Raw genomic sequence first — 20389 nt, 5'->3', positions numbered from 1 at the left:
TGGTGTAGCTCAGTGCATTGAGCTCGGGCTGCGAACCAAAGTGTCGCAGGTTCGATTCCCAGTCAGGGTATGTGCCTGGGTTGCAGGCCATGATCCCCAGTAACTGCACATTGATGTTTCTCTCTCTCTCTCTCTCTTCCTCCCTTCCCTCTCTAAAAAATAAATAAATAAAATCTTTAAAAAAATAAAAAAAATAAATAAAGGGTTGTTCCCTGAGTTGACAGTCAGTTCAGATGGTTCTGGTGACTGTGGCTGTGCAAATCACCCCCACGCTGACGGGCGTTAAGCTCCCGGGTTCCACGAGCATTGAGTTCCACTGCTCATGAGGCCTCCTGGGTTCTGGGGTCAGGAATCCAGGCCCAGCGCGGCAGGGCCATCTGGGGCCTCAGCTGGAGGGCTCTGGGCTGGGGGCGGGAACCCTCTGAGGGCCTGCTCACTCACACGACCCATGGCCCTTGGCCCTTGGCTGGCCTCCCAGGAGGCTGTTGGCCTCTCCATGTGGGCTGGGCATCCTCACAGCATGGTGGCTAGCTGTAAGGGCGAGCATGGAGAGAGAGAGTGACAGAGAGAGAGAGAGAGAGTGACAGAGAGAGAGAGAGAGAGGGAGAGAGAGAGACAGCGCGAGCCGGGTGGATGCTCCATTTTTTTCTGGACCTAGCTTCTGAAGTCACCTAATGTGTTCTGCTCATTAAGGCAGTCACAAGCCTGCCGGGCTGGAAGCCATGGAGGTGTGGGTGGGCAGGTCGGCTCCACTTACGGATGGGGAAGCGCAGGTAGGGCCGGACTGGCCGGCTGAGAGTGGGGATTGTGAGATGTGTGTGGCGTGTGTGCGCGGTTCAAGTGTGTGTGTCTGTGGGGGCGGGACCACCCCGCCAGGTCCGCTTCCTGCTGTGGAGACACATGTTTCCCTTTCAGGTCGACATAGAAATCAACGGGGAGTCCGTGGATTTGCACATGAAACTGGGAGATAACGGAGAAGCATTTTTTGTTCAAGAGACTGATAATGATCAGGTAGGGAAGGCTGGGTGGTCAGGAAGTATACTTCCTGGCTCTGAGCCTTGAGCAACGCTTATCTAAGGGACAGGGGAGGTGTAGGCGGAGGGTGACGCCGGCGCCCGGCTGTGTGGACAGCGATGACGGCGGCGGAGGAGGCAGGCACCGGCCTGCCCTGGGGTCTGAGCCAGGCAGGCTGCCCGCGCTGGGCCCGCACGCGCCTCAGCAGCCCCGGCTGCTCCCATTGGCTCGCGGTCTGCAGGGAGGCGGGAGAACCAATCCCCTTGGCCTGAAAACCCTTGTCCGAAGCTGACACATGACACTGGTGTCAAACCTTAAGAGGGCTGTGTGTTGGAATTTTTGTTTAACGAGTGACCAGATTTACTTTATTTATTTAAATTTTTATTTTAATGATCTAAAAATTTCTAACAGCGTCGCTGAGATAATTCTCATACCGCAGAATGTATCCATTTCAGGTGTATAGTTCAGTGGTTTTTAGTGTTTTCACAGATGTGTCACCGGCTTTCACAATTGCTAGCACAGTCAATTTTATTTATTTAAAAAAAGATTTTATTTATTTATTTATTTTTATTTTTAGAGAGGGAAGGGAGGGAGAAAAAGAGAGAGAGAGAGAGAGAAACATCAATGGGCAGTTGCTGGGGGTCATGGCCTGCAACCTAGGCATGTGCCCTGACTGGGAATCGAACCTGTGATGCCTGGTTCGCAGCCCGCGCTCAATCCACTGAGCTACACCAGCCAGGGCCACAGTCAATTTTAGAGCATGCCCATCACCTCAAGCAGAAACTGTGTCGTTCCCTGTAGTTGTCACCTCCCCCTCCCTGTCCCTCCACCCGCCCCCCCGGAGCCCCGAGCAACCGCTAGCCTGCTTTCCGTCTCAGCGGATTTCCTTCTTCTGAGCTTCCATGTAAACGGGCCCGTGTGCTGGCTGATCCCGTATTCCTGTCTGCACCCACTCATCCTGACGTTCTCAAGGTCATCCGCGGTCCCGCACAAGGTCACCCGTGTTCCAGCGGGCACTGCGTTCTCCTGTGTGGTGAACGGTGTTCCATTGTATCGATGCCCCACGCTCTGCTTGTCCTTCCACGAGTGGGTGGACCCTTGGGTGGTTTTCCCCTTTTGTGAATAATGCTGCTGTGACTGTTCGTGTACAAGTTTTCACGTGGATGCGTGTTTCCACTTCTCTTGGGCGAACATGTCTGGGAGCGGAGTTGCGGGGTCAGATGGTGACTAACTGCGTTTAACGTTTGAGGAACCACCAGACTGTTGTCCAGGGCTGCTGCGCCACTTGCGTTTTCATCAGCAGGGTGTTGTCATCGGCGGTGCGTGGGAGTTCCCTCTTGCCCGCGTTTCCACCAATACTGCTGGTCTGACTCTGTGCTCACAGCCGTCCCCGTGGGAGTGGGGTGGTGTCTCACTGTGGCTGTGAACTGCCTCCCCCCGGTGACTGGTGGGGGCTGAGCATTGGTTCCAGGGCTTACTGGCCATTTGTGTATCTTCTCTGGACAAGTGTCTATTCAGAGTCTTTGCTCATTTCTTAATTGGGTTGCCTTTTTATTATTGAATTGTAAGAACTTGTAATCTATTCTAGACACAAGCCCCTTATAATCTGTTTGACTTGTAGGCATTTTCTTCCATTGTGTCAGCTGTTTTTGCACTTTCTTGGTGGTGTCTTTCGAAGCACAAAGTTTTAAATTTTGTTGGAGTTCAATGTATCTACTTTGTCTTTTGTTGCTTGGGCTTTTGGTGTCTAGGAATCCTTTGCCCAATCCAAGGTCGCAAAGATTGGTCCCTGTGTTTTCTTCTAGATAAACTGCTTTTTTGACTCTTTTACGCACCGAGAGAGCCACTTGGACTCGACCCGAGGTGGTCATGCCTCAGCCAAGTCTGCTCGAGCTCATTCCTTCCAGGGAAGGCGGCCTGGGTGAAAAGGAACGGCCCTGGGCTCTGGAGCAGGTGTCCCACTTTCCGCTTCCTCCTGGCCCGCCCGCAGGTGTGGCACAGAGGGCGGGCATCCCCCTGCTGTGCCTCCTGTCTTCGCAACTGGGCTGTGGCCTTGGCCGTCAGGGGCCCCTGCCTGCCTGCCTGCCTGCCTGCCTGCTCTTTACCTCCCCATTCAGAGGGAAGGCTGTGAGATTATGAATTAGTTCCTAATGGTGCTTCGACAGACACTTTTCCCACCTCAAATGCACGCTTGCCTTTTAAACTTCTGTTTCCCCTGGGCTTTCAGCGGCTGTTGTGTTGTAAGAGCTGCAGAAGCACTTCGGGTGAGGAAGCTGCAAACCTCAGAGGGCCTGCTGGGCTGGCCTTACAGGTGCCGGTGGGTGGCCGGGGTCAGGAGGCCAGAGCGCGTTCTGTCCCATCCGATGACCCTTTCTGCCGCTGAGAGGCTGCTGGGAACTGGGGGGCCCGTGTCCTTCCTCAGCAGGCTGCTGCGGGGTGCTGTCTCCCCTCTACGGCAGAGCTGCACCCCTTCCCTCTTCAGCCAGTGGGACCTTCTTTCCTGCTCTTGACCCAGTGTCAGTGCGCGCTGCGTTTCTTCTTCACTTGGTCCAGTTGAGCAGCTGGATGAGATGGCCTCCCCTGTCCCTTCTAACCTCTCCCGTCCCTTCTGGCCTCCCTCCTCCCTCCCAGCCTCTCCCATCCCTTCTGGCCTCCCCCATCCCTTCCAGCCTCTCCCGTCCCTCCCAGCCTCTCCCATCCCTTCCGGCCTCCCCTGTCCCTTCTGAACTCCCCCATCCCTTCCGGCCTCTCCTGTCCCTTCCAGCCTCCCCCATCCCTTCCGGCCTCTCCCCTCCCTTCCAGCCTCTCCCGTCCCTTCCAGCCTCTCCCGTCCCTTCCAGCCTCCCCCGTCCCTTCCGGCCTGAGGTGGAGCCTCTCAGATGTAGGTTTTGTGTCTGTTGCACACTTGCTGTTCCCTCAGCCACTTCCACGCCAGCAGCGTGTTTGCGTTCACCCCTTTTTACACGTGTTCTTCCCTTCCTGTTACCAGGCTTCTCATAATACATGAATCGTTCACAAAATGATTCCTATAGCTTTTAAAGCACCGGCGAATCACCGGTCAGCTATTAAATGGACAGGCTCTGTATTCTTTTCTTTTTGCCTTTTTATCTTTTTAAAAAAATTTATTATTTTTGATTGTATTTTTTCCCCATTACAATTTAGTCCCCTGATGCCCCCACCCCCCTCCTTTTGTCTTTACGGAAAGGGTCAGTATCTGATTATTGGACGTCGCGTGCCTGGCTGCCCCCTGACCCGGGCAGGCCCTTGGGGGCAGCACGGGGGGCTGTGCAGTCTTTCCCAAACACACGGACATCTCAGTTCCATGCACGTTCAACACACACACGCATTCTCGCTCGTACACACACACCCCCTCACCGACACGGAGGTGAGAAACTGGGTCTAGTTCCCCGGGTGACGTGACGACTCAGAACCCAGTTTCTCCTCTTCACTCTGGATAGCTCCGAGTTGAATTTTGGTGGCGTGAGATGACTGATACTTACCTCGCTCCGTTATGATTATGAAAAGTTGGAATCAGCAGCACTGGCATTTGAAGAATTCACTGCTGACTCCGTGGTCTCCTGCCCAGGCCACTGCGGCGTCTCTCCTCACGATCCACGTGGCGGTCCCCAAGCGGTGCTGGGGCTCCCACACGGGCACCGGCACGCCCTAGGCACGGTCCTGCTCCCGGACCCAAGTGAACGAGGCTCTTTTTTAAAAAAACCCTTCTGTCCCTTAGGAGGTGATCCCCATGCACCTGGCCACCTCCCCCATCCTGTCGGAAGGAGCCTTGCGGATGGAGTGCCAGCTGCGGAGGAACTCGGTCGACCGGGCGCGCGGCCTGGACGCTGGCGCGCCGGCCCCAGTCCTGGCTCCCAGCGAGGCCCCTTCCGGCAGCTCTTCGGTGAAGAAGAGAAGGAAGAGGAGGAGGAAGTCCCAGCTGGACAGCCTGAAAAGGGACGACAACACCAACACGTCGGAAGACGAAGACATGTTCCCCATCGAGATGAGCTCCGATGAGGAGACGGACCCGCCGGACAGCAGTAGGTGAGTGTCAGTCACAGGCAGGTCCCGCCTGAGAGCTGCTGACACCGTTTCTTAAGAATTTCCCCCTGAGAATTCCTTATTTTTTTTTTTGTTCATGCATTTTAGGCTGAATGTTGTAATCCTGTGGACCCAATGTTTAAGTAGCAAAGATTAAAAAAAAAAAACCCACAACAATTTATTTATTTTCAGAGAAAGGGGGAGGGAGGGAGAAAGAGAGGGAGGGAAACAGCAACGTGTGGCTGCCTGTTGGGTGCCCCCTACTGGGGTCCTGGCCCACAACTCAGGCCTGTGCCGTGAGTGGGAATTGAACCTGCGACTCTTTGGCTTGGAGGCTGGCACTTCATCCACTGAGCCACACCAGCCAGGGCTAGTAGCACACGTTGGACGTAGCTTACAACTAAGTTGGTGGGTGATGCGGACTTCCGTGGCTGCTCCCCTCAGCTCTGCAGCCGAGGCATGAGTGCGAAGCACCTTTGCACTGTCCGCGTCTCGGCTTCCCCCGCTGCACCGCCTGGGACGCGGCCGGGCGCTCCGGGGATCCCGATCACGGAGACGGGGCGGCGTTAGGAGTCTGTTGCCGACGACCCTGAGTCTTTCATTGTTGTTATTTTCTCAAACCAGAACTCTCTGTAACGACACGCCGCCATTCCAAGAAGACGTCCCCAAGGAGAACCTTCCCTCGGTCCTGACTTACCCCCAGTCGGCGTCGTACCCCAACTCCGATCGGGAGTGGTCCCCCAGCACCAGGTGAGCCGCGAGCGCGCATGCGCGCGTGTGGGGGCGTGTAGCGTGTTCACCGGTCCCAGACCCGGTCCCCGTCCCGCGGATCGGAAGTCAGTCCTGGGAAAAATGCCCTTTAGGGTGGGAGGTACAGGTGGGGACCGAAGTGACCCGCGCAGGCCTTTACCTCCCCACGTCGGAGCCGCGCTGCAGAGACGGCTCTGGGCTCCCCGAGGCGACGCAGAAAGTTAACTGACGTGACGCCAGTTGTCCCCGGGGGGAAGGCAGGTGCCGACGCCCTTGCCTGATGCTTAACTCTAAAGATTCAGACGGCGAGGTTGCTCCCGGGCTGCCCAGGTCGCTGGGGCTGTTAGAACGACGCCCTCTGCCCGAGCTCAGTCCTTTCTGCTAAACTCAGGGATGCTTATTTCCCCTAGACGAGCTCTCAGGTTGGCCTTGACCTCTGGTAGGAGCTGGGGAGCCAGGGCTGCCCAGCATGCAGCTCGCCCCACTGAGGGTCCTGAGACTTTTAAGTCTGTGGAACCCCAGGAAATGTATGGAAACCCTCTGGGCATTCTTCTGGAGACTGGGGGAGGGGCGGATCTCGGTCGTGCCGACTCGATAGGGGTGACAGCAGCCCATCGGCACGAAAATTGGTTCGTGGGTGGTGAACCCCGCCTCAGGCCTTATGCTGGGCTGTGGCCTGTAATGAGCCACAGCACAGAAACGGGTCCCCAGTGTGTCCGTGGAAGGGGATCCCTTGGTGGAGGGAGGGCTTTTAGGGGGCGGTGTCTCAGTATGCGCAGGAGTGTGTGTGGCCGTGAAAAGGGCCCGAGAAACGGCGGTCGAAGTGATCGTGAGCAGCGTCCCTGGGTGGTTCTTCTTCTGAGTGTGTAGGATGGACGTCCGGTTTACAATGGACGTGCGGGAGCCCCGGCCAGCTCCAGCACCTGCCTGCAGCCCGTCCCCTGCACCCTGGGTCCTGGTGCCCTCGTTGGTGACACAGCACGGGGAGCAGGGTGTGCCGAGCTTGAGGTCGGAGAGGACGAGACGGTCCGAGGGCCCGGGTGCAGGCGGGACTGTCACCAGGACTGTCCGTCAGCCGCGTGGGGCTGGGGCCTGGACTTGTCTAAGGACAGCTGTGTCCCCCAGACACTGCCACCCCCACGGGTAAGTCACGGCTTTCCAGAGGCTACCCTGAACAGTGGAAAGAAACTGATGACATGAACTTGGATGTTCCATTAGATTTGACCCAATGTATCCAAAATACCATTTCAAGGACTCTGTTTTTGCATACATTGATAATGAGCTCTTTCTCATTGTATTTTTGTACTGAGTCCTTGAAGTCGCTGTGTGTGTTGCACGCACAGAACTCGCCAGTGTGGACTAGTCACATGTCACGTGCTCAGCAGTCCCCTGCAGCCGGTGGCTGTCCTGTCGTGCGGTACAGGTGGCGGGACACCTTTCCAGAGCCCCAGGAGGGAAAAACGCAGCACCTCAGGAGCCAGCTGTGTGGGACGGGCGGAGACCACGAACAGGCTGGAAAGTCTGCTCAAACACTCCTGACTAATATAGTCTAAAATTAATGTCTTCAGTATAACCCCAGAGAGGTTTTCTCAGTCTGTCACGTTTTACGCTGTGAACCCAGAGTGGTGGCCATGTCAGATTATGTGGATCTGACTGTTGTGGAAAATCCACCCACACTCGGGGAGATAACGAAGCACAAACTTTATTACCTGGGGGGCTCAAGGGTTAATTCCCAAATCCCGAGCCGAAAAGGCTGGGTTAGGGGTCCTTGGGGAACCAGCTGCTGAAAGCAAGCATTCAGAAGCAGGGGCAAGGTTAGTGACCTTCAGATAACGTTACATAGCAACATCTTGCTAGCTGGCTCTTTACCTAAAAATAACTTTTACTCAGCTTTTGTCCAGACAAAACTTGCAAGTGTTACAGAGAGCAGTTTCTTTTCCTGCCACATGACCACCGTCAATTGCAATTACAAATTAAGATAAATAGGTCATTTCCGTACCAGGAATTACGCATTTTCTTTATTTAAAGAGACAGCCGACAGCACGAACAGTCAAACCGCTTACTCCAAAGACCGGGCAGAGCACTGATCTCTGACCAGAGGAAAACAGTCTTTCCCGGGCAGACGGATGAGCTGGAAAGGGCAATGGGCCTTCGGGAAGTCTTCCCTGTTTTTTTTTTTTTTTTTTTTGCGGATACGGCAGTTCGTGTTGATTTCTAAGTGATTTCAACCTGTCTGTCTGCCGCTGTCAGTTGCCGGAGGAACCTTCATTTCCTTACAGACGGGATCGTTGAGAGCGGTCCTCAGTTTCCATGAACTTCCGTTGCTCCTCTGACTGACCTGTGATCTCTTTTCCTCTCCACGTGCATCGCCCAGGAGCCTGCTGGACGGCCAGCGGAGCCCCCCTCACCTGGCGGACCTGGCCGAGGGCGGGCTGTCTAGTTCTTGCCCTCCGCAGCCGTGCCTCCTCCTCGCCTCGGACAGGTAGCGGCCACTGCCCCCCCGCCCCCGCCCCGGGGCGGGTGCCTTCGATAACGACACGTTCCACTTAGCCCCTACAAGCCTGTCTCACCACTAACCGCAATTCCTTACGCAGCAAGTGCTTAGAGACCCTGTGAGGTGAAGATTTGCATCTAACTCTCCCAAATCTTTTTTACTAACCAATCAAATTACTTACGATGAAACTACATAGAGATTACTGTTCCGCTTTCATTGTAAACACTTGTAGATTTCTTTTCAACTACTGCCTTTGACTCTCTGGGGATTATGGTTGAGCCTCTCCTTCTCCCTACTTCTGGGGAGTGGTTTGAACATAGAAGAACGAAACAAAACTGGGGAATATGATCTTTTGTTCTCTGTCTGGGGTTGTTCAGCAAGTAAGTTTACAGGATTTTTTTTTTTTAGGATATCCCTTTAACGGAGGTTATTATCATTATTTAAATAGCTTATTAAACTTTCTGAGTAGTGGCGTCAGATGTTTTCACAGCATTTCTAGAACAGAGCTGTGGAGAACAGGATCGGATAGGACAGATCCTGAGGCTGAGGGCCGTATATTTGTTTTCTGGTTCAAGGCCGCGGTCTCAGATCTCTGCCCTGTTCCCTCGGGGTTGCCCTTTGCGGGGTTGCCCTCTGCGGGGTTGCACGCCTGCCCTGCGGTCCAGCTTTGTGGACTTGTGGGGCTTCAAAATTTGAGTGTGGGAAGCTGTGATTGATTTCTAGGTGGGAAACGGTGCTTCTCTTTGACTCAAGAACCACATCTCAGGATGCACACGTCATCCCGAGGGCACACGCACAGGAGAAAGGCCACTTTAGAACATGGTCAGCTGAGCCGGGAGCCGTTACGACCGAGGGCCCGATGGGGACCGGCAGAGATACTGCACGGCTGTGGGGGCTAGTGAATGCATCCCTTAGGAAAATCAGCCAGTGCCCTCGTAAGCTTGCTTTGTGGAGCAACCCCGGAATGCACGCAGAAACCTCACGGTTGGCCGTGGGAAACTCTGGAATCATCGTTCTCGTCAGTCACATCCAGGATCGGGAGTCTTTGACTAATTCAGCTTCAGGCGCACCCCCAGCGAGTGGCCAGCGTGAGCGTGTGTGTGTGTGTGTGTGTGTGTGGGCGCAGACTCCTTCGAGAAAGGCTGGCATGACCGAGGGGGCCAGCGTCCATGATAGCCCAGCGCCGGGGCAGGTGGGATGTGCAGCTTGTCTGTGCCTTTCCCACGCACAGGGCTTGCTTCTAGTGTGTGAGCCTGCGTCTGCAAACCTGAACGCCTCTGGCCACCTCGTGACGTTCTATGGAAGGGTCGGGATGTTCGGGGTCCTGGAGTCGGGGCCGGCTCTGGAGCTGCGCTCAGCCTTGACGCCCTCTGGAGCGGAGGCTGGCAGACCACGCGCAGCATGTAGCACCGGGGCCAGATCGGGCCCGCCATCTGCTCCTCTGAAGGTTCGCCAGTTTGTTTGCACACTGGCTCTGGCCGCGTTCCCTCCCTCCGTGATGGCGGAGCTGAGTAGCTGGGACGGAGATCGCGTAGCCCACAGAGCCTGAGATATTTGCATTCCGGCCTTTTACAGAAGAAGTTTGCTGACCCCCCCTCCCCCGCACTCTAGAGCAAGTTCAGCCCCAAGGGCTTTGCTTAATTTAGTGGCAGTGGGTGACGCCAGCTATTTCACAGAATCTATAATAAGTTATCATAACAAAAGGTTATACAAATTGTATTTTGTGCGATCAATACAATGAGCGGTGTAGGGGCTTTTTAGACAGGTGACCTGTGACTTGGCTGCAGCTCTGAAGAGGGTGGGAGCTGGTCTCCCGTGAGGCCCGGGAGGGGCGTGGCCTCGGGTCCAAGCTGTAGACCCAAAGGCGGCAGTGCCCCCTGTGCCGGCTTCATGGATGCTGAGCATGAAACTGCGGACACGCAGTGTCGGAGTAGCAGTGACCCTTTGGAGACAAGCGTCGTGACGGAGCTGGAGGAGGCAGAGAGGTTGGTTGGGAGGCGGTGACCCTTTCCCACTCAGACGTGTGGCGGTCCCAGCGTTCCTGCTCAAGGACGCTTTCCTGACGGGCAGTGTTGGGGGACGTGCCCCATTTTCTGTGCTGTCACGAAATGCCATCTCAGGACCCTTGTCTCCACGGGCTGGCGGAGCAGACCTGGGGGCTACCGCACGGCGCCCCGTCATGTGGATGGATGGAGGGCGGTGGGCACCTCGGGGGCAGGGAGCAGCCCTTGTGCCTCTCGGAGTCGGGGGGGGGGACGGGAGCAGGCTCAGTCCGCTGGGTCCCAATGGCTTGAATAAGGACGTTGAGGGTCAATTCAGCCACCGAGGGCCCGGATTGGATCCGAGTTAGTGTCATCCACGAGCCCCCACGCCCTGATGGGAAGGCTGTGCTCCAAGGGGGTGACCCTGACCCCGACACGGGACCAGGCGTGTCCGTGGGAGGCGAGACATGGTGCAGAGGAACCTGGGGCAGCTCCCTTTCTGGCTGCACTCGAAAACGGCCGTCTCACTCGGGAGGAGGGGATGCAGGAGAATAACGACGAGCAGCAATTACCGGAGTATTTTGTTTCCCCACCTGCATGTCTAGAATGCGGTGAGAATTTTGTCAGTCAGTGGACTACTCTTGGCAGGTGACAGGCTGTGAGTGTGGTGGCATCTGGCATTTGCGGTCAAGTTGGCACACGATGCGATTTCCTCTTTTCAAAGCCAGTGCAGGCTCTAGTCTGTATTTTAAGTGTGGAACAGAATGGGCACGCATGTGTCGGCGACGGCCAGGGAGGGCCCCGCAGTGCCTGGAGAGTGACTGGAAATTGGGGGTGCAGCAGGGGTGCGCTCGGGGCGGGCCTGGGCGGGGAATGGCTGGGGGCGAAGTAACGAAAAACTCTCTTTTTCCCTGTTTCTTTTCGTCTGTCTCTCTTTTTCACTTTTCCCTTTTTAATGCTACTCCTCATCCTTTCTCCCTGGAGCTTGGCAGTTGGTTGGGACCAGGTCACGCACCCTGGGAGCACCTTCCCCCTGGACAGGTGTCCTGTGGACCCCTGGCAGCCACAGAGGGACGTGCCACGAAGCCATGCTCCTGAGGCAGCGATTTTCACCCGGTTCGCCCCAAGAACTTGTAAAACATGCAACACCCGACTCTCCAGTCAGGGCAGCGACCTCTTTCCCCTCGGGCTGTCAAACAGAAAAATGGCAACAGCCCAGACAATAGCCGTCTGGTGTGAATGAATCAAAGTCATACCGATTTTGGTCAAATCTGCCAAACATATTTTCCGGAGGTGCTGCAGAATTTTAGTAGTTGGTTTACGTGTGGCATGAGATGAAAAAGGTTGAAGACCGCTGTCCCAAGGCAATGGCGACTTGGCTGCATTTTCTGGGCTATCTGAACCATGTTAATTCTGGGCCAAAAACATTTTTTTAAAAATAGTTTGCCTTCCCACTTTAATCACGGGTCTGTGTTGTGTTAAGCCCCTCAGGGTCCCGGCCTTCCACGCCCAAAAGCGACTCGGAGCTGGTCAGTAAGTCCGCGGCGGACAGGACGATGCAGAAGAGCAACCTGGAGATGCTCTGGCTCTGGGGGGAGCTGCCGCAAGCCGCCAAAGTGAGTGGTTTTCCTGGGAACTTCGCTTCCTGCCGCAGACCGGAGGCACTTTCTCAAGACATGAAATGGACACAGGGTTTTTATTTCAAGGAGCTGTATTTTATATTCCAGTGCATTTTGCAAATCTTGAATTATATTACTGTGTTTCAGGTTGTTTTTTCTTTGACTTACTATAAAGCCCTTGGAGATGCCGCAGCCTCTGGCGTCTCCCCTAAATGTTTATGATCCGAGCGAGCCAGCGGAGGAGTGGGGGGGGGGGGGGCGTTCTGTTAAGACTCAAGATGGGCAGCTCGTCGGGGAGTAGGTCGGTTGGGGCTGACCCTGGGGATTCATGCCCTTTTTAGGCTCGATTTAGCTTTCACGGAAAACGCTGCTTTCTCTGCCCACAAACTGTCGTGCTGACCCAGCGAACCCTCCTCACTGCACTACGTCACTGGTTGCTGGGAAACGGCGCGGACTTGCCCAGCCACCGCCTCCGGACAAAGCCCCACCCACAGGCTGCGCGGTGTGTGCACCTGGGAGCCGCTGGGACGGGTGCCGGCCTAACGCCCTCTCCCGGCCCCGGTCCCGATGGGCTCGTTGCATTTCTGTGTTTATTTGGATGAATCTTTTCTGTAACTGGAAACTTCTTGGAGAGGCAGAGTCAGAAATGCTAGTTTCCTGCTCACGTGAACCAGCCACCAGATACATTTTCACCCACTCACTCACATTTTGGGGTGAAATACACATATATACTGTATTTTTCCATGTATAGTGTGCTCCCGTGTATACTGTGCACCCACGTTTTTGGCCCAAACTTTCAGGAAAAAAAATCTTTTGTTTTAATTCATTGTATTTATTTATATTTAGAAGCAAAACCAATGATCACATTCTAGGATATTAATTTGCATATGGATATCATTATTGCTTTTTAGAGTTACGCTTTTAATGCAGAAGCGTAAATAAAAATTAAAAACATTTATATAGATATGGAATTAGTAATATCCATGTATAATGCGCAGCCTTATTTTTCCCTAAAAAAGTTGGGCAAAAAAGTGAGCATCATACATGGCAAGAGTGAGCATTCTACAGTACATGGAAATGCCCAGGTCATAAGTGCGTGCATAGGGCAATACATTTTCCCACGTGTCCGTGTGACTTGCACCCAGACCACGAAGCTGGACCGACTTGGGGGCCCCCACCTTGGCAGTTACTGCTCGTACTGACCCTCCATAGGGACAGACGTGATCTCGACTCTCTTAACAGCAGAGACTGGTTTTGCAAGCTTCAATCCGTACCTGTGTTAATTACAACTCCTTTATTCTCATTGCTGCAAAATCCCCCTCTGTGTGTGTGTGTGTGTGTGTGTGTGTGTGTGTGTGTGTGTGTGTGTACCGTTCTCCTGATGGGCACGTGGGTTGCTGCCACCTGCTGGCCATTCCTCACCTCGCTCACTTCTGCTTGCCAGTGGGTATTTTTTAGAGAAGTTCCTTTGCTTTGGCAGATGTGGAAACTTCCACGGGACCCCTCAGGCTGAGGCGTCTCCTGCCAAGTGTGGACAATTCAGCAGATCCTTTTCTGGCTCAGTGTGGTTCTTCGGTTGACTCAGTTTCCCTGTTTGCCTGTGCTCTGACCCCGTCTCTCTCTCTCCCCCTGCCCCTTTGGTCCAGACTTCGCCACACAAGACGAAAGATTCCAGCCCTCTGAGCAGCAGGAAAATCTGTGAGAAAATTCACTTTCAGGCCATTCACAGTGAATCTTCCGATGCGTTTAGTGACCAGTCGCCGACGTCGGCTGGGGCACCTCGCGTGCAGCCACTTTCAGAGCAGAGCAAGTCGCAGACAGAGATGCAGTTTGTGAACGAGGAAGACGCCGAGGCCTTGGGCGCCGCGGCCCCGCCGCCGCCGCCGCCCGCCGCGGAGGACGCCAGAGCCCTGGCTGCCGTGGCGAGCAAGACCGAGTCGCCTTCCAGGAGAAAAGGTGCGCGAGGGCGGGGGCTCTCCGCCTCCCTGTGCGGAGGTGCGGCTCCACCAGTGACGGCCCTCCCTTCGGACGTCCAGGGCTCTGAGCCGGGACGTCAGCTGCGTACAGTTGCGCGCCTCGCGCCCCTTTGCGGAGGATATTATTTGTGAGACCTTAGCTGTAGGAAATGAGACGTACAGGAGGTCTTGGGGATCGGGTAGCGAACCCCTCACCTTACAGCTCGGGGGTGCTGGGTTCCAGAGGAAGAGCATCCTTTCCGGCATGCTCTGGGCTACTCAGCTAATCCGGTCCCCTCTCCCCCGCCCCCAGCTTCTCTCTGTGCATCGCTCGGTTTCAGTTTCTGCTTACCACCTTTCAGATGCTCATTTGTTTGTTGGCTTCGCCCGGCGCCCCAGTGCAACCTAGGTGCTCGGCGAGGCCAAGGCTCTTGGTCTGGTTTAGCTTTGTTTCCTCGCTGCTTTCAGTAGTGGTTGGCACCCAGTAGGTGCTCCATAAACCCTACTTAATGCACACCTGGTTGCGCGTCAGAGTGATGATGTGAACCGTAACCCGCCAGCCAGTTGGCTTGGTACCAGCCCAGGACCCAGTGCCGGAAGCGAGCAGGTCTGCAGCCAGCGCGCACGTGGGTGCTGTGCTCCCGCGCATCGGGCTGGATGAAAGCGCATCGCTTAGCAATGATGATGCTAATCACTTCGGTGGAGGGAGTGCAGGTCCCAGATGGGCAGTGAGGCGCTCGGTCACGTGACTTGGTCCAGGCCACACAGTCAGCCAGCGATGGCATTGCATGCAGACCAGGGCACCTGTCTTTGCAGTAACGCTCTGCTGCCAGCCTCTGAGGGTGGGGTTCTGGGGCCAGTTTGGGCCCTTCCCAGCACGGGTGCACGCTGTGCTGTGCTTTCTGGAGACCCTGGGAGGTCCCCGGGCTCCTTTCGGGAGGAGCAGCATTCTGACGCACCCCGTGTGCCTCCATAGACAAACGAAGCAGACACCTCGGTGCCGATGGCGTCTACCTGGATGACCTCACGGAGATGGACCCCGAGGTGGCTGCCCTGTATTTCCCCAAAAAGTAAGGTTTCTCCCTATTCTTCACGTCCCTTTCTGTACCCTGAGTCGGAGCCTGTGTGAGTTCACTTTCCCTGCTCTTTGATGAGAAGGTGGGAAAAGGCGGCAGGAGGCCCGCGTCTCACTGGGAGGAGTGGGCAGTGGAAACGGGGATTTCCTCTGCAGGCAGAGCGCGGGGGTGGGGGTGTCTCCCGGCGGCTCCTCACCTTCGGAGCAGGGACCCCCCCGCACAGGGCTGTGGCTCCCGATGACGCTGAGGCTGCATTGCCGTGACCAGTGCCCAGAGTGGCATCTGCGTGGCTCTTTCTCCCTAGGACAGGGTGAAAGTTCTCCCGGGGTTTGCAGGGACGCCACGAGTGCAGAGCTGTGGCCTCTCGGGTGAGCCCTGTCCCTTCAGGTCTCCCCACGTGGGCCTGGGAGGGGGCGAGACAGGCAGAAGGTTGTATTCTCTCCCGGAGTAGTTCCCTTCACTCGTCTCGGCTTCCCACGGTGCATCACCAAAACATCCGTCTGAGACGAAGCCCTTTGCTGCTCTGCGGGGCCGTTGCATGTCTGTGTGAGACCCGAGGCCAGGAAGGTCCTCAGACCGCCCTCCCCTCCCCCTCCTTCCAGCGGGGATCCTGCCGGGCTCCCCAAGCATGCCGACAACGGGGCCCGGTCAGCCAACCAGTCCCCCCAGTCCGTGGGCAGCTCCGGCGTGGACAGTGGCGTGGAGAGCACCTCCGACGGCCTGCGGGACCTGCCGTCCATCGCCATCTCCCTCTGCGGCGGCCTCAGTGACAACAGGGAGATAACCACAGGTACACAACCACAGGTACCGCAGGGCTTTGGAGCCGGTCTTCAAGCCGAGAGCACCCTCTTGTGGCAGCTGGTCAGAACGCCCCGGAGCTGGGGCTGCTGGACTCGGTTCACAGCAGAAGTCGCCTCCCCTTCGCTGGGTTCCCAATACCACCGGTGACTCGCTGTTGCTCATGACCCACGTGTTGGTGGCCTGCACGTGGCTGACCTCGGGGTTCTGGGGTTCACACGTAGCTTCAGGCAGCGGCCTCGTCGGGGTCACTCATTGTCAGGCGTGTTCGCTCCACCTGGTGTGTGTCTCCGTGGCCCGCACCAGCCCCGTGGAGGTGTGGGAGCCTGCAGCCGGTGGGGCCACAGTGCACTGGAGGGGTGCACAAGTGCTGTGGCATCTTGGAGGAGGGGGGCCTCTGGGCAAGTCCAGGGACACTTCCCAGCTGGCCGTGAAGGGTGCTCTTAGTGTTGGCCTGGAGGGTGAATGAGTTCACAGCATTCACGATATCCACGAAGTGATTTCTCAGTGTCTCAGGACAGTTATATGGGGAGGTGGCCCCAGGCCCCCAGTCAGTGTGGCCAGCCAGTGCCACCTGACAAATTCCCCGAGGAGGCCTGGGTGTCCCTCTTCCACCCACCCCACCCCCTGCCACCACCCCACACTCCTGCTGTGGCCTGGTCCTGTTCCTCTTCCTCTCGCCACTCATGACCACCTCCCTGCCCGAGGTGCCATCCTGGACCCTGTCTCCATCCTGAGGTCCCTTCGTGGCTTTGGGAATTACTTCTTACGCAAAGACCAGGGCCCCTCATGCTGGCCCCGAACCCGCTAACCCGTCAGCCCAATGATGGCGAACTAAGGCGCCCCTGACCCGGGCCTCCCTGCCAGCCCTGGCGCCAGTGGGGCTGCGTCAGCGGCTGGGCCCCTCGTGGGCCTCCGCACCCCTGCAGGTGGCCATGGCCAGAGCCACACCCACTGACACGGAGCGAGCCCTTGTTTTAGGCAGGACACCGCCTTCTATCCGTGGCCTCGTCCATCCTCGCAGCTCCCGTGGAAGTTATGCCCCTGGGGCAGAGGGGGGGACTGAGGCGTGGGGACATGAACCGCTCTCCCAGGGTCACAGCATCAGGTGCGACTTACACCCAGGCCGCCCGGTGTCCGCGCCCCGCTTACCGTTCGCCTGCCTCCTCGGAGGCGCACGCAGACTGTGGTTTCCACGCTCCTGCCCCTGCCCTTCCCGCGTCTGCGCCCCAGCTAGGGGGGCGCTTCCCCCACGCCCTCAGTCGGCCCCGGGCTCCTCTCGTTCTGCGTGGACTTGGCCCCCCCAGACACACCGAGGTTCCCGCACTGACGCAGTAGGAGACCTGCCCCGCAGTTGCAGCGTGTGAGCTCTCGGCAGACCTGCCTGGGAGCGGGAGCCCGTGGGAATGCGCCGGCTCTGTCAGCCAGGCGTTCCTCACCTCTTCCCCCGCCCCCGGCGATTGCTTCCCCAGAAGCGTTTTTGGAACAAGCCGTGTCGTATCAGCAGTTTTCGGACAACCCTGCACTCATCGACGACCCCAACCTCGTGGTGAAGATCGGGAATAAGTGAGTTTCTCCGGGGAGCCGCGCGCAGGGGCGTGACGCCGTTTCGGCGTCAGGTTTTCCAGTGCAGAGACCTGGACGGCGGACCTTAGAAGTCAGGTCATGTGTTTATGTATATATATGTACGTGTCTTTGTTAAAACGTGTTGCTGTCAGTTCACCGTTGGCGAGAACCGTGGTGCAGGACAGTTGTTAGCCTGATGTGAGCGTTGAGCCTGTGGGCTTCCACGGTCTCGGTGCTGGGTTTCACAGGGGACCGTGGGCCGTCTCGGGCCTGTGGGGCCCGGGCGGGTGTAACAGAAGAGACTGTGTGTCCACCCCGGACAGCTTCCTCATCTGAGGTCCCCCAGACGAGCTGAGCGGGTGTCCAGGGACGTGCAGGCGTTCGGTAGACTGTTGGCAAGCTCTTCTCCCTGAGAGGTGGTCATGGATGTTTAAGGTCGTCGAAGTCAGGGAGCCTGGGCGCCCTTCCCTAGAAGCGCGGCAGGCAGTGCCACCAGCGTGGGGGCAACCCGGTGCACCGCGGGCCTCGGGCCGCCCTCCAGCGGCCGTGCGGCCTCCCGCTGCCTCCGACTGGACGTGCTGCTGCCCGGGCAGCCGCTCGGCCCCTCCCTGCGGCCACCCACAGCAAGGGTGGGGCATGCAGCGGGAGAGGGCTGGGGCGTGGGCAGCAGTTTTGGGCTCTTCACGGACCCAGCTGCAGTTCCAGAACTTTCCACGACCTCCTCTCATGCCGTGAGATTGTCAGGCCGAGCCTCGGTCTGACAGCTGTCTCACTGTCTCGCGCCAGGTACTATAACTGGACCACGGCGGCCCCGCTGCTCCTGGCCATGCAAGCTTTCCAGAAGCCTCTGCCAAAGGTGAGCGTCAGCGCGAGAAAGAAGGGGGCGCCGGCAGTGGTGGGCGGGTTAGTCTGCGTGGGTGCAGTTTAGATGTCGTTTTGTTTTAGTTACGTTGTGCTCTTTGAAGTTCCTGGCGTATCAGCGTCAGGGCGTTTGAATCCGTTTCTCTGGCACGTTGGATGTCCTCCCCCTTGTGCTCATCAAGGCAAACCTGTCCGCCGTGGGGGTGCCGGACCACGTCCTGCCTCCCCCAGGGCTCCTTTCCCAACTCCCGCTGTGCTGGGGACACGGGTGGGGGCGGAGCAGGCGGACGCTGGGGTGTCCCGAGCCGCGGATGGGGGGGGGGCCGCAGCCCAGCAGCGGACGTCAGGTGCTGGTGCCGGCTCCAGCCTCGGGCCCGATGGTCCGCCGAGGAGCCAGGGCAGGGCCCGGGCGCTCCAGGCTGCAGGTGAGAGTAGGCGAGGGGCTGAGGGAGACGCAGGGTGCGAGGTCAGACGCACCGGGGCAGCCACTGTGCTGTCATCCTACCCTTCCCAAAGCGTCATGGGCGCTCGGCCTGGAATTGTTCATTTTTCCAGCGCTGCGTCTTCCTGCTAGATCACACGCTGCTTTTTGGTCCCTTGTACACGTAGCAAGTGCTTCGTGCCGCTTTGCTGTTGCTGTCTGTCGGCTACTCCTGACGCCTGAGGGTCTGGGAGGGCTGACTGACTGTGATGAGTGCATTTGCTCCTTCTCGTGTGTGTGTGTGTGTGTGTGTGTGTGTGTGTGTGTGTTGGAGTTTGGGGCTTGTGACCTTTTTGGGGGGTATGTTCCCTGTGTGTACTGTGCTCTGGGTGGAGGGCCTGCTCTCCTGGGTGGGTTTTGTTTTTCTTGCCGGGTTCCTCGCGGTATCCGTGGCCCGGGACAAATTCTTACGTTACACATGTCAACTCTTACACGTTAATAAGCGAAAAGACCAGTGCAATGGAAATACCGTTAAAGGATGTAGTTTACCGAAAAGGAAATACCCGTGGCTTGTAAACTTAAAGACTTGGCGATACACATCCTAAATCTTTTTACAAGTTGTGTTGATGATTTTTTTTTTTTGACGGGTTCTGGCGTTTGTCTAATACAGAATTATATTTACACGTAGACTCTGTCAGTCTTGCACGGCTGTCGGGTTTCGTATCATACCTGGACTGGCCCTGCTTCCTCACTTCCAACACTCATCAAAATGTGCCCTGTCTCTTCTAGTGCTTCCTTACGGCTTCGCGCCGTCCAGATTTCATGTTGAGAGTGACGGGTGAGGGGACAGGAACCAGCTCTCTCTCTTCGCAGCCGGTCACTGAGGCAGGGGGCTCTGGGGCAGGGAACAGCGACCACAAGCGGCTCAGATGAGACGGGTTTGTTTTCACGCGCAAGAAGAATCGCAGAGGCTGGGCGTCCCGGGCTGGACGAATGTGGGTTGGCTTCTCTGTGATGTTCTTGGCTTTCCCGTCCTGATCGACAGGCGACTGTTCTACCCGTCCTCTCCCACGGCCCCGTCCACAGCGGGGAGGATGGAGGCATTTCATTGGCCGCAGCTTGTTCATGTGATCGCCTCCCGACCAGTAGCTGGAGAAACGGTGGGAGGACTGTGAGTGGTGTAGACTGACTGAGGTTCGTTCTGTGAGTGGTGTAGACAGACCGAGGTTCGTTTTCTGGGACACATCGCAGCCCGGGTCTTGAGCAGCGTTTTGGTCACGTGGGCCAGACAGTGAGAACGGGGTGATGGCGCATCCAGGGTGGCAGCTCCCGGGGCTGGCGCAGCTGCCCGAGATCGTCCAGGCACCTTTCCTGGGGTGACAGCTCTCGTCCCTGCCGATGGGCGGTTGCAGCCTGGTCATCTCTTACGTTTCTCTGCGAATGCAGGTGTATTTCTGGACTTGGTCTTCTGTTCAGAAATTAGTGTGTTTACTCGTGTAGCGGCCGCATTTTAAAAAGCCACTCTGGTTTTCAGTGTATTCTGTACTACTTAGAAAGGCTTGTGTCTTCCTGTTACTCATCTGAGGATTTTCTTGGCTGTTTTTGTTTGTTTTTCCTGTGAACTGCAGACAATAGTCCTGTTAGGTTTTTTTTCTTTAATTGGGGTTTTACACATTCCTGGATGAATTAGGAGGAGCAGGGTGATTTATATCTTCATGGATGGCCCTGTTCGTGGGGAGGGGGTGTGTGTGGTTTGCATTTTATGCATTTTGTGTATTCAGGTGTTTCTTTGTGTCAGGTAGGGATGTTTTA

The 20389-nt window shown here is 56.7% G+C and overlaps 1 protein-coding gene across 5 annotated transcripts in view; it reads left to right on the top strand.

The window, feature by feature from the left end:
• LPIN1 (lipin 1) overlaps positions 1 to 20389 on the top strand; it is a 95853-nt gene that overhangs the window by 49481 nt on the left and 25983 nt on the right. For 3 of the 5 annotated variants that reach the window (XM_045844318.1, XM_045844317.1, XM_045844322.1), the window contains 10 exons: positions 916 to 1011; positions 4751 to 5058; positions 5680 to 5805; positions 8180 to 8287; positions 11765 to 11897; positions 13547 to 13856; positions 14832 to 14925; positions 15534 to 15721; positions 17202 to 17295; positions 18082 to 18151. In XM_045844318.1, the coding sequence (XP_045700274.1) occupies positions 916 to 1011; positions 4751 to 5058; positions 5680 to 5805; positions 8180 to 8287; positions 11765 to 11897; positions 13547 to 13856; positions 14832 to 14925; positions 15534 to 15721; positions 17202 to 17295; positions 18082 to 18151 (1527 nt within the window). The remainder of the gene's footprint in view (positions 1 to 915; positions 1012 to 4750; positions 5059 to 5679; positions 5806 to 8179; positions 8288 to 11764; positions 11898 to 13546; positions 13857 to 14831; positions 14926 to 15533; positions 15722 to 17201; positions 17296 to 18081; positions 18152 to 20389) is intronic. The other 2 variants (XM_045844321.1, XM_045844320.1) reach the window with 1 other exon arrangement.

Source organism: Phyllostomus hastatus, unplaced genomic scaffold (assembly GCF_019186645.2).
Source record: "Phyllostomus hastatus isolate PE091 unplaced genomic scaffold, TTU_PhHast_1.1 phas_contig_402, whole genome shotgun sequence".
NCBI lineage: Eukaryota > Metazoa > Chordata > Mammalia > Chiroptera > Phyllostomidae > Phyllostomus > Phyllostomus hastatus.
Note: the sequence above shows the minus strand (reverse complement) of the source record. Positions and strands in the feature narration are given on the sequence as shown.